Source organism: Hirundo rustica, chromosome 15, assembly GCF_015227805.2.
Source record: "Hirundo rustica isolate bHirRus1 chromosome 15, bHirRus1.pri.v3, whole genome shotgun sequence".
In the NCBI taxonomy this organism is placed as follows: Eukaryota; Metazoa; Chordata; class Aves; order Passeriformes; family Hirundinidae; genus Hirundo; species Hirundo rustica.
The window spans coordinates 7,379,315-7,392,872 of record NC_053464.1 but is presented as its reverse complement, the minus strand read 5'-3'; the positions used below and the strand labels follow the sequence as shown (position 1 = coordinate 7,392,872).

Here is a 13,558-nt window from a genome sequence, read left to right as displayed (position 1 = left end):
TTCACTGTTACTGAACACGAGGGGTTGCTCTGAAAGTTGGGATTGTTTTCCTTATTTTATGGTAAAGTGATTTATTATGAAACAAAAGGATACATAGGTATGTATACATCTCTGTTTTGGCAACGTATGAGTGGTAAGAACATTGAATATTGTGTAATAAATTGCAGTCTCTGAAGGAGCATAGTGTGGAATGGTAGGGATTATATGAATTTAGCCTTATCTTCACACTGGCATAACTGGCATAGTTGTTAGGAGGTTAGAACCCATTTGGTGTGGGGTTTGTTTCTGAAGTCCTGGACTGGCACTGACCATTGTTTGTGCGCACTGGAGTGCTTGACTAACAGCCCCGGACCTCACACATCACGTGTCTGCACAGTTTGAGTCAGAGTTCAAAATAGGAAGCACAACGTCTTGAAAATGCACTGTGATCAGCAAAATCAGCATTGTGAAGCTTAGTTAGCAGCTATTTTTGCATGTTTTTCCTGCTGTTTTCATTATTCTGGCATACTTATTCTGTATACTTATATGACTATATATTTTTAAACAAAGGCAGAATCATTTCAACCAGACAAGTTCTGTCCTGTACTGCTGTTTTCAAAGCAAACTGTTTTGAATGGGATTATGAAGATGGGAAATTCTGGGATTTGGACCTCACAGTGTCAGATAGCAAGAGGAGGCACATATCTTTGATGTCATCTCTCTTTACTAGAGGGCTTAGTGTGTGGTGTTTGATTTTCAGTGTCGAGAGGAATTTGCTCATTCAAAGTGTGGATAATTGGCTTTCAGTCCATATGTGCATTGGTTGTATGTTCTTTGAGAGAGAAAGGAGAATAGAATGACTTTAACTCCAGAGATGTCACAGAGGTTTCTGATGGATGTTTTGAACTTAAGCTCAGAATAAAAAAATTACAGAGGCAGTTTAGGTTATCTAAATAATAAATTTTGCCATATTCATGGAATTTTATAAAGGATATTCCAACAAGCAAAGTATTATGCTGTTGTTGAAACAGCTTGAAAAGTTAAAGGTTGTCTTGCATAGCTCCTTATATAGTAACAAAATAGATTTTGTAGGTGTTTATCAGAAGAACTATTCTGGTAGTTAAATCTTAAGGGGTTTATTGTAACAGTTGCTGTCTGTTTACGTGACTTAAAACTCTTTCTGCAATAAGGTTTGACTTCAAGAAGATACTCCTGGTGTTTCATTCTTGTTTTCCATTCTTTTCTAGTGCTGTGGTGCTACGCTGGTAGCTGTGCTAAGAAGCTCAGGGCAAGCTGTGCATCAGCTTGAATAATAATTCTGTATTTAGTACTGGTGAAATATATCTTCAAAATATTACTAAAATAAGAATGTAGATGATATTTGAAACAGTATTGCTGCCTGTAAGAGAAAGGCTACTTGAAACCTCAAAGCAGTTTATACTGCATCATTTTACCTAGCGAAAATACAATAGTTAATTTAGCGGAATAATTTGCATGGGAAGAAAGTTTTCAGGGTCCAAAAGAAAGAAGTTTGTGTTGGCCCAAATGTATTTTAAAATACAATTTATTTTAAAAATTATATGATTTTGTTGGATTTCAGGTTCACAGACAAATGACACTAAAAGACAATTTCTTCTAGAACGGCTACTGGATGCAGTTAAACAGGTGAGGAATCCAACACACATTTCTGCAGTGGCTCACTCAGAGTTGTCACTACTAACAGGGACTGTCTTTGCTTTCTCTTTAACAAAGAGAAGGAAAAAGAAGGAAAGGAAACAGAAGAAATTGTGGCTTTCACATAGTACAACTGAGTTTTTGTCTGCTGTGCAGTATTTATTTCAAATTCTTGTTCTGGACAGGTTATATTTGTAATAGGTCTATTTTAAATACCTGTCATACTGTAGAATAGATATTAGGAATATATGTTCTTGTAATCCTGTTATGACTGAACTAAATTGCAGTGTACTGCAAAGTCTAACTTAATGTTTTTAGAGTAGCAGCTTCTTTTCTTTGCACTAGATTTTTAGTGAATGGTTAAAATACATGTAAAAATGTGATTATATATGTATGTCTGTATTTGTGTGAAGTATTTGTATTTGTGTCAACGTGAAGTTCAGCAAGTAGAATTCTATAGACTGGAGTCAATTTGGGAGAGCTTGGGAGGCAAAAGAATGCCTCAGAAGTAAGCCAATGAAAGGTTTTATAAAGAGTGGTTCTGTAATTGTAGCACTGAGCTGGGTAGGAGCCATGTTTGGTTTTGTGGGTGCACATTTAAAACGCAAAAGTAGTAATTTCCACTCAGTTTTCAATTTACTGAGGGACCTGCAGGTGTGCTGCTCGGGCTAGCAAGGGTATATTTGAACTGCAAGAGCAGCCCATTAGTGTAACATGATGCTCTAGAGCACTTTTTGGATGCAGGATGTATTTTGCAATGCTCTATTTTGTGCTGCTTCCTTTTTTGATATGACTTTGTTTCATATGTAGAAGTAGTTCAGAAAACATATTTAGTGTAACAAAAAGTTCTTAAAATGTCTTAAAATCTGTTTATTGCAGTGTCAAATACGATTTGGAGGAAGAAAAGAAATTGCTTCAGATTCTGATAGCAGGTAAAATAGTCTACGATTAATATGCTTAGATTTTGCATCATAATGACATAAAACATATGGCACAAAATATTTGACATGCTCAAAAAATTACATTGTATGAAAGGTAGGTGATCTGAAGCTGAAATAACATGATTAACAGCCCCTCTAGCACGTGAGGGTGATTTCTCAAATTGATTGCCAATTCTGAATGTAATGTGTGCCTCAGCTTTCAATCATTATGATGAGTCTGTGGGTATAAGTAGATTGTACTGCTTGCAAATAATGAGATTACTGCATAGAAGGGTCTTTCAGTGCTTATAAGATAATAGTTCACCTTACATTTCCTATTCAGAGATCTGGAATAAAGTTGCTGTATAGAAACATGGTTGATTTTCACTATGATTTTTTTCACAGTTCCTTTTACATGGGCTCATTAAAAATTCTGTTGCAGAGTAACCTGTTTGTGTGCTCAGTTTGAAGCTGTGTTCCAGCATGGTCTGAGGAGGAGCCGGGGATTAGCACTGACAGCAGCAGCAATCAAACAGGCAGCGGGTTTCTCCAGCAAAACTGAAACAGGTCAGTTGCTAATCGTAACTATCCTGTGTTAATTAGTTCTTATGTTCAGTCAAGTGATATAATTTCTAATAGATGTTTCAAGCATTGCACCAAACTGCAGATTGTTTGTAGGATGCTTTACACTTGGTGTGTTGTAGAAGTAGCAGTGAAAATGACTGTTGCCTCTTGGTCTAGTTTAACTTGCATTCCGGTTTCTCTAGAAATGTCGCTGTTAGGAAATTGGCACTTCCTACTGTTGCATCGTGTAGTGACAAATTTATTTTGAATTCTGGCACGGATCAACGTTGTGTAATTGTGCTGTTAAGTTTTTAAAAAAACATTTTCATTCTTGACCTTGTCTTAGTCAGTTCTTTAAATGCCATATTCTATATAGGTCAGTTATGTTTAACTTCTAATTATTGATGTTATTTTAGAAAGAAAAGTTATATTGCTTGTATTGGTTGGTATTTCTCCACATTCAAGGAAAAGTTTCCTTTATTTTTCTCTTCACCATGATGTTTCTCTTTTTTTAAAATCAGAACTATATAAAGATACTGATCAGGTTTTATCAATATATAGGAAAGGCGCACAGAAAATGTTTTAGTGGAAAGAGATATTGTTGCCATTAAAGTGCAACACTTCTGTTCTCTAAAGTAACATGAATTTGTTATTTGCATGTCAGCAAATTCCGGAGCTACCTGTTCCTTTGGACCTGCCTTCCAATATTTCACATCAGCAGTAACATATAGTTCTAAAGAAATCTTTTCCTTTCCATAATATGTTTCCAGTTGAACATATGAACCTGTGGATAAAATACTGGCTCAAGTGTGCTTTTAGGTGTGAATTCTATGTGAACATGTCAGATCGAATCTTTTAATTTCTGTGGCTTTTTCAACAAAGTGAAAAGTTCTAAGTGCTTAAATAGCCCAAGTTCTGTAGGAATAAATAACCTGTTTAACTGGCGGGTTGCGTGAAGAGAGTAAATGATTCACTTCTGTTCAAAGTTATATTGTTACCTGTTTTTTTAACAAATTTACATGTAAATGTATTCAGGTAAGAGCTTAGTGGTTTTCTTGGTGGGTTGGTTGTCATTATTATTATTATTAATCATTAAATTCCAGAGCCAGTGTTCTGGTATTACGTGAAGGAAGTGCTGAACAGACACGAGCTGCAGCGCTTCTACTCTCTGAAGGCCATCACTACAGACATTGGCCGAGGCCGGGCTTGGCTGCGCTGTGCTTTGAATGAGCATTCCCTGGAAAGATATGTTCATATGCTGCTTGCAGATAAGAACCGCCTCAGGTACTGTGTCTGATACCTTTGTAATGCAGGAGGTGTACTGACAAATGAAGCACTGGCTGAAACCTCAGACAACCAACCAAAAGCCACAGCTCTAGTAGTACCCCATATTAATTGCTATGCCTGTCAAATCACTTAGTGTAATTTTTAAAAAGTTTTGTCAGCCAATAAGGTAGTGACTTGTGCCTGTATCAACATTTGACCTCTTCCCTAAATCCCTTCCCTGTTCTTTCCACAGTTTTCCTCACTGTAGCCTGGACACCATGCTTTAAGGTGCCCCTCTCATTCCACTAAAATAGTACACTATTGCTGCTGTGTCTAATCAATTCATCAGTGGTAATTGCCTGTTGCCTTTTGGAGATCCCGTAATTGCAAAGCTCCAGCAGTGCAGCAGTGGGGAGCTGCAGCTGCAGATTACTGGGAAGTGGTTTGGTAGCAGTTTGTGAACCTTTTGTTACAGTTACCGAGAATAACTTACTACACGTTGTGAAACGCTAAGGTACTTTGGAAGTGCAAAATGCACTTAAGTTCATGAACTGAGTCAGTCCTGCCTTTTTCTCACATATCTTCAACTCATTTTCTTTATGAAAATTTGAGGTGTTTTCCTTTTTTTTATCAATAACTGTTGAGCTTGATCAGGTCCAGTGGATTCAGCAGAAGCGCATTTTATTCATTTGCATTGATTAATGGATCTAGTGGATAAGATTATTGCCTGAATTGAGTTCATTCCTTTTCATTTCTAGTTTGTTCCAGTCATCTGTAGCTTTCTTGCAAAGTAGATTTTGGAGAAATCAAATAAAGACAAATGAAATAAAGAAAAAGGTCTGAAAACCATTAGGAAATTTGTGACTTGGATTGCTGTGTTGCTAATTATTCTCATGCTTGTAGCAATACTTGCACAGTATCAGGATTATTATCACACTGCATTGTAATGCTATTTCTAAAAAAAAGTTTATTCCAGAATTTTTAAGACATAAATGTTACCTGAATTTCAATGGGATTTACAGAATCAGTTTACATCCCCAATTATATGTTTTGGAAACTTTAAAATGAATCTGTCAGAGTTGTTTAATATGTAGATTGAGGGTTTTCTTGCTATCTGTTGTGTTGTTTAATTAACTGAATGCTGATAGTAAAAATACAGCATTTTGCTAATAGAAAGAGCCAGGCTTAGAACAGCTAAACTTGTGTGTTCACAGTGAAAAAAATGTGTGTTTTTTACATCCAAATTCATTGTTTACCCTAACTATTTAGGGTAATTTGTGTGGGTTTGGGTATTGAAACAGATCACAGGATCACAGACTATTAGGATTTGGGTTAGAAAGGACCCTTCAAGATTGTGTAGTCCAATCCTCCTGCCATGGGCAGGGACCCCTTCCACCAGAACAGGTTGCTCAAGATAAAGGGAACCTTTTTGTTTGTGTTTGTGTGTTCTAAGCTTATACAAAACTTGTATTCCAATAGGTATAGAGAGTGCTGTGAGTGCTAATGTAGTGTGAACCCCCAGGCCCTGAGTGGCTTTTTCTTCCCCTAAAGACATGCAGAACTGAAACTAAGGAAAAAAATACTCTTTAGCATGTCTTTTTAGAAGCATCTGTACAGTTACCAACTTCAGAACTACAGGCAGTTAGTGTAACATAAAATTTAATCCTTTGGGGTGGTCCTACTTATTGTTCAGAGTTTTCTTGTCTTTCAGAAGTGAAGTATCTGTTGCTATAGGACTGCATGTCCTTTTTTTCCCCCTTTAAATTACAGCGTCTTCTATGAAGACTGGTCTTTTATGATGGATGAAGAACGTTCCAGTATGATCCCTACGATGGCAGCTGGTAAGACTTTCTCTTCAGTATTACTGTGTTTGGAGAACTACTGCATTTTGGGATGTTAGATCTGTTTCTGGTTGTGACGAGTTTCTCTAACACATTCTGTTTATGGGGAGAATGTGTGTCAGAGGCACAAACAGGGTGAACAGTCAATTCAATTTCTGCTATAAACTGGTGGATTGCTGAAATCCTGCATCTGGCCTTCCTACAATTCAAAAATCTTCCACATAAATTTTTTAACATTTTCAGCAGTCAAGGCTAACTTAGAACCAGTGCAACCAGAAAGCATAGTGTGCTATTCCTGACTAGAAAAGAGTAATGATGGAATTTTATAATAAGAGCCAAATTACAGGTAAACACAGGAAAGGAGAGTAAGAGTAAGGAATGATGACAAGTAATTGACTTTTCTAGAGTTCAGCAACAGAAGTGATGTATTATTACCTTTTATAACCCTTTTCTCAGATACATGGTAACATGCTTCATTCTGCATGACAAGATTCATGGGCATCTTTGCTAATAGAATGTAGGAACCGACAAATACTAAAGTTGAAGTGAAATGGGTTTAAATAAAAGCTTATAAGTAAATGGGTTCACAGTACTTTTTGATTATTTAATGTGCAGCTGAACAGCCATCAAGAGGAATTCAGAACTGATTGCATCAGCTTGAATATAGTCTATAAAGGAATGAATGGTACATGAAAGAATAAGAATTCATGTGTTGGGAAGGGTGGGAAATTTTGGGGAAAAATGTTTTCCATGTCATAGTTCTGTTAATCCTTAGCTTCTATGTTGATAACTTCCATGTGAAGTATATGGTGCATTTCTGGTCTCTTTTCCCCCTTTCTTTTATCTGAAGGTCTGAACTCCATTCTTTTTGCTATCAACATTGATAACAAGGATTTAAATGGGCAGAGCAAATGCGCACCCACTGTGTCAGATTTGTTAAAGGAATCCACACAAAATGTAACTTCCTTGTTGAAAGAGTCCACTCAGGGTGTCAGCAGCCTCCTCCGGGAGATCACGGCCTCGTCTGCCGTCTCGATTCTCATAAAGCCTGAGCAGGACTCTGACCCACTGCCTGTTCTGTCGAGGAATGTGAATGCTGGTAAGCTTTTATGAATGTTAGTGCAGTTCAGAAACTTGGAAATTATTCAAGCGTGTTTAAATAACTTTTTAGTTTACTTTTAATGCACTATTGTAGAGCAGAAGTGTTAAAAATAACTGCACCATACATACAAACTAGTTGAGTGTGTTATTGAAAGCATGGAATTGGAAATATTGGGTGTGAAAACTGGATGGTAACTGTATTTCAGCGTTCTTGTATCACTGTGAGAGGGAGCCTAACTGTTTTATTGGTAATGTTTTGCTTGTGACCTGAAGTTCAATTTTTTGTTCATTAAATTATGCTTTGAAGTTTGTGATGTAATGATATTTCATTTTTAATGTTGTCTTTTGGCACCTGGCCAGTCAGATATACCGTGACATATATCTTTGTTATATATCAGGTGCAAATCTTAGCTTGTAATCTGCTTCAAGTAGTGACTGTGTCTACAGTCTGAATTCCTGTGCAAAGCAGATAATTCCAAGATGAAAATTTACTCGTACACTCTTTACCTTTAGAGTTTAGTGTTACAACCAGCTTGTAGGATGTTAGTTACTAACAAAGACTCAAAGTCATAATCTTATAATTTGAAACCTGTCAAGCAAAATATGATTTTTATTATATATTTTTTGCTCCAAAATTAACAAAGTAATGTTTTATTATCTTTGTTTCTGGAAGTTAAGCTAAAAGTTTGTTTTGCTTTGTAAAAGTACAAAACTGCAGGAAGATTTGCGTGCTTTTCAATTCAGAAACAAGGTTTGAGTTTAGGCAATGAATTGTTCTGGTTATGAGAAAAAAGCACAAACACCAATCTGGTAGGAATAGAAGTTGAGTTGAAATCTGATTTTTATTGGCATTTAAAATAGACTTTGTCTTAAAACACAGTTTTTAGAGGAAACTTGTGGTAAAGCTTTTGTTGTATAGCACTTCAATGAGATTAAGACCATAGGTGATACTTGACTTGGGATAACTTTGTTAGTATAGAACAGCCTTGCAAGATGAAAGAAGACAGTAATTGACCAGATGGTGCATATGACTCCACAACATGATGTACCTGATGTGTACAGCTCATGTGTATACAGAACATGAAAAGTACAACTTCCAGTGAAATGCCACTTTAAAAAAATTGGATTTGTTCAAATGCAATTATATGTGGAACGTTAGAGCAAGTCAGATGTTTCCATTAGAGTCTGTGTTCTTTGTTGGAATTCTATTTGCAACCAGAATGGGGTTTAACATCCTTTTAAAAGTATGTTAGTGTGTTTTGTGGATATATAACAGCTGGACTTGAATTAAACAAAGCAATTTGGTCCCGTGTGAGGTGTCTTGGTGAGTAAATTTCTGATATTTCTTGGAGTGCTTCAGCTTTGCATTTAGCTTCACATGCACATCAGATACAGTGAGAATAGGTAATAGTGTAAAAATAAGTGCTGTCACTGAATACATGTGGTGTAATCAGAGAGAATTTCAGTGTATTTCTAGACCAAGAGTTAATTAGCTGAAAACTGACTGTTCAATTTTTAGAGTATAGACAAAATTATTTGATTGCAGGTTGTGGATTTTGTTTGTGTTGTGAGTTCTTTTCAGTTTTTCCTCTGAAAGTGCTTCATGTTTTCTCTGTTGTGCAGACCTGCTCTGCATTATACACTAGGTGTAGTCCATGAGAGAAAGTGACAGGAAGGCTAACTTACTATTTTAAATTTAATTTCATGGGCTTGTAGAACTTTTTTTCCAGTTTCAATTGAATCATTTTATGAATGCACTTCCAAAATATCTTCTAAAATCTGAATTATGTAGGGCATATAAAATAAAGCTGCTAATTTAAAGAGATTTAAAACTCATGTGTATGGAAAGGTAATGAATGCCATGTAGATCTAAGTGGATTTTTCTTGACTAGAGTAATTTAGTACATGAATTCTTTTAAGAAAAAATAGGTTTCATATATTATTTTCCTTTTTGAAGCTGTGTAAAACTTTGTATTGCTACTAGATTTGAAATATAAAAAAGATCGGAAAAAGAAGAAGAGAGTGACTAATATTATCTCATTTGATGAAGAGGAAGATGAGCAAAACTTGGGGGATGGCACAAAGGCTGTGATTACAGGAGAAAGTTCAGAGGAGAGTGTAGACAGATCTTCAGTTCTTGCATTGTCCTCATCTGAAAGCACTCTTGGAAGAAATCTGAATGGGAGTGAAAGCAGCCATTCGTGGAAGAACAGTTCAGTATTCATGAATGGAGAGTATGAATACCAGAAACTGGATGTGAAGAGCATTGATGATGAAGATGCAGATGAAGATGAGCTGTATGGAAAATCATTAGGAAATAAAGGCACAGAAGGTGGAACTGAAGCTTCTGAAAAGTAGGTATTGGTGCAGGAGATAGTGGTAAACTTTCCATGCTTCCCCTCTATCCCTCCCTTTCCTTCATGGGTACTGGCAAATTCATGTGTTGAACTGAACTACAGATTTTCTCTCTCTCTCTTTTTTTTTACTGTTTGAACAGTATGGGCCACTTCAGTGATGATATTTTGCTTCTAAATTTCACTGAAATCCCAAATTTTGAGATTTCAGATTCCTTGTTCTTGAAGTTCTCAGTTGTTAAAACTGTGGCATGATATAGCCAGGCTATAATTCTGGCCTTTTTGTATTTCCTTATCCTTAGTATTATAACGGTTCTATTTTGGCTTCACAATAAAATGTGTATTTTAACAGAATAAGCTTGTTATGTCAGAGTGTAGATGGTTCAACAAGGTGGGACAAGACTGAGAGAGAAAGAATAATTTTAGATACTAATATACTTTCTTTATTTCTGACAGAAATTAATTTAGAGAAAAATGCAAGCGCTGCTTGTCTCATCTACTTTGGAATGTCTGGTCCTTAATAAATGAATGTATGGCTGACCAAGAAATTGGCAGACAGATTGAAATAAAGATTTTTTTCTTACAGTGATAACTCTGAAAGAAATACAAGCATTATGAGCAGTAATACCGGCTGTATAAATAGATTGGTTTGTTTGTTTGTTTGTTCTAAATAGGCCTCGTGAAATAGTCACATGCAATTCCCAGATATGCAGTTGGAGTCCTCTGCAGGTCCTGAATGATGACTCAGATGTTCTATTTCCTGTCAGTGCTGTTGGCTCTTACTCCCAAACAGGTGGGCATTTGAACTCAGAGAATTCCAGCAACCTTTATTCTAACTCAGGACAATGGTAAGAAATAACGGGATTGTACAGACACAGGAGATACTGCACAACTGGGATAAAAAGTTCAATTCAAATTTATTCTAGTTCTGAATCAGAGTTTTCCATTTGAGTAGTTACTTAGTTAAAGGGGAGTTATCAATGTCAAAATAAACCAGAATTTCCCTGGGATTAAGCTGTGGCCTTGTATTTTATTGAAGTTTAGGATAGTTGTGTAAAAAGTATCCACATTCGTTTTTTAGATACCACTAAGCTGCAAGAAGCTCCAAGTGTGTTTGAGAAGTTGAATTCAAATTAATCTTGACAGATTGGATAGCAGCTGGAAGCAGTTCAATAGAAGCTATTAGTTGTTGAAATACAGGATAAGGAGTGATTGACTAGGAAATACTTGCTCAGAAAAGGATATGGGAATTGTGGAATGGTTTGGGTTGGAAGGGATCTTCAGAGATCATTTATTCTAAGACTGGCTTTCTAAGCTGTGAGCACCAGTTGCCAGCTCACATCTAATTTTTCAGGTGCCAGTATCCTCAAATTGTTTCCTGCAGGTTACAAGCTAATAGTGAATTAACAGAGCTGTGCATAAATGAGAATGTCATTTTTACTTGTAAGCTCCATTGGCTCTGCTGTGGCCTCAGCTGCAGTATTGTATGCAGTGAGGGGCACTTCAAAAATGATGTGGACTGTTTGAAGCAAGCAATAAAAATGGTCAAAAGAATGGAAAAGAAGACCTGGTGCTTTTACAGTATCTGTATTAGTACCAAAACAAAAAAAATTCCACCAGCCCTCCCCTTCACCCTGCTGATGTTTTTCTAGCTGTTCATAAAACACTGAACTTTGGATATACTTATTTCAGTGACCATTTAAAAATGTCTCAGTGGTATTCAAATAATGTTTTAATTGTAGAATATTTCATATTTGTGCATACACATTATATGTCCAAGAGTTTAAATGGATTGTTGATTGAAGGCCTGTGAAAAAGTGTAATTCAGTCGTGTAAGTTCAGTGACAGAAATGTGAATCATAAAATAATGCTGCACTGCCCTCTGCTGTATTTTAAAATATGTACCTCATAAGATACGCCAGTGGTTCAAAAAAAAAAAAAAAAGAAAAAAAGGACGTTTTAAATTTTTTCTTGTACTGCCATATTTTTCAATTTATGAAGGAATGGATTTAGAAAACATTGAGTAGTTTGTGGCACTGTGGTCTCTTAAATGTAAACCAAAACTGTGGGGGAACATTCACAGTTTGAAATCTGGAATACAAGAATACTTTCCTTTTTATGGGAGGGTGATGTGGAATGGGAACTCACAGTTGCTGTCAGTAGATGCCACAAGGCATCGGGAGCACGAGTTGGGGGTTTTGATCAGAAATCAAAAATCAGGAGTGCAAGCCAAGACTTAGTTCTGGAGGCATATGACCAGAGAGGACATCTGTAGATTTGTATGCATCTTATCCATAACTGTCCCCGGAGCTTACTCTTACTAAGAAGACACCAAAGCCCCTTGTTTTGTGTTAGTTCATCTCAGAACTGTTTGAATGCAATGCTCAGCCTGCTGGAGATGATCAGCAAGCCCATTCAGATCCTTCCAAGCACAGGACAGATATTTTCAGTCCTCCTTCTGTCCCTCCTCTGGTCTGTCATGCAAGTGAGAGTGATACAGCACTGGGCTGGTGAGAGGAGTCAGTGAATCCGTGCCAGGAAAGCTCCCCAGAGCCCGCTGCCTGCTCTCCTGGTCTCACCTCTCTGAGCAGGAGGAGCTGATGGAGCGTGCAGGGAGGGCTGCACTAAGTGCCCATTGCCCAGCCCAGGTGCCAGCCAGGCAGGGACAGGGCTGCACACGGATCTGGGCACCCTCTCCTCAGCCATGCCGACAATTTGCTGAGATTGAAAGCTGCCTTAGGCACTTGTTTGCTTGACTTAGGGAGTTACACTTGTGCTGGATGAGTAATGTCAGAAAGAACATGCATTAACTTACTCTGGGGGCAGTCCAGCCCACTAACTGGCAAGCTCATTATTATCCTGATATTTTTTTTAAAAATGCTTAATGAGCTCTTGTAAAATACATAGTTTAACCCAATATTTTGATTTATAGGTCTTAATACCAAGAAATAACACAAGCACACATATATATATGAAATAGCATCATCTGTAGTGTTGTATGTTAATACGTGTTTTCAGTATTAATCTGTTGCAGTGCTCCAGGGATGTGTCAGGGCATATCATATCTCCATGTAACTAGAAATGAGAAAGCCTCCATTAAAATGCAGTTGCTTGGAACAAAAGTGGAGTATATATTTTAGGAACTGAGCTTCAGTAAACTCTACAGCTTCAAAAATAAATTTTCTCTTCCGTAGAATTTCTGACATAACTCTATATCTCATTAACTTATTTTCTAGAATTTCTGCTTTTTAAATCTGTTCTATTTAGGATTGTCTTATAGTAACTTTGTAGCCCTTGCATAGTGAGATGCAGAACACATCAATAAAATATGATTTTTGTTTGTTTCCACCTGAGCTTCCTTAATGACAGGCTCAGTGATGTGGATGTTTTGCTGCCGACAGTTGTGGATCTGTGGACAGATGTGCATTATTCATGCTTTTTAAACAGTATCTCATCTGTCTGATTCCTGATGGTTGGTACAGAGGTACTTACAGGTACGTGAGGAGCCAGAGGAAAGCCATGGTGCTCTGTTGGGAATACAGAAGGCACTGGTGTCTTTGCAAGGTTTCATGTGCTGGGGACTAACCATAAATTCTTCTCCTGCAAGTCACAACCAGATTTGTAGTGAGCATGACGTACATGAGGTGCTTCAACTCTGGGGGCTTGCGCAAGTAACTTCAGGAAGAAGTCTCCTCATAGCTTTGCAACTCTGTACATATCAAATATAGTTTAGGAATTGTGCAATGCTAATTTCTTTATGATGACTGCGTTCCTAAGAGACTCGACAATCCTGCTGGCGTTCAGGATCAATTTGCAGAAGCCAACTTTGGAGACAGAATTAAAAGCGTTTAAAGGTTTT

The 13,558-nt window shown here is 37.1% G+C and overlaps 1 protein-coding gene across 3 annotated transcripts in view; it reads left to right on the top strand.

The window, feature by feature from the left end:
- The window catches only part of SNX29 (sorting nexin 29), a 98,392-nt gene that overhangs the window by 3,882 nt on the left and 80,952 nt on the right, over positions 1 to 13,558 (top strand). For 2 of the 3 annotated variants that reach the window (XM_040079317.1, XM_040079316.2), the window contains 8 exons: positions 1,580 to 1,644; positions 2,533 to 2,585; positions 3,016 to 3,140; positions 4,241 to 4,421; positions 6,174 to 6,244; positions 7,095 to 7,343; positions 9,330 to 9,699; positions 10,374 to 10,492. In XM_040079317.1, the coding sequence (XP_039935251.1) occupies positions 1,580 to 1,644; positions 2,533 to 2,585; positions 3,016 to 3,140; positions 4,241 to 4,421; positions 6,174 to 6,244; positions 7,095 to 7,343; positions 9,330 to 9,699; positions 10,374 to 10,492 (1,233 nt within the window). Of the gene's footprint in view, positions 1 to 1,579; positions 1,645 to 2,532; positions 2,586 to 3,011; positions 3,141 to 4,240; positions 4,422 to 6,173; positions 6,245 to 7,094; positions 7,344 to 9,329; positions 9,700 to 10,373; positions 10,493 to 13,558 lie in introns of those variants that run through there. The other variant, XM_040079318.1, reaches the window with a different exon arrangement.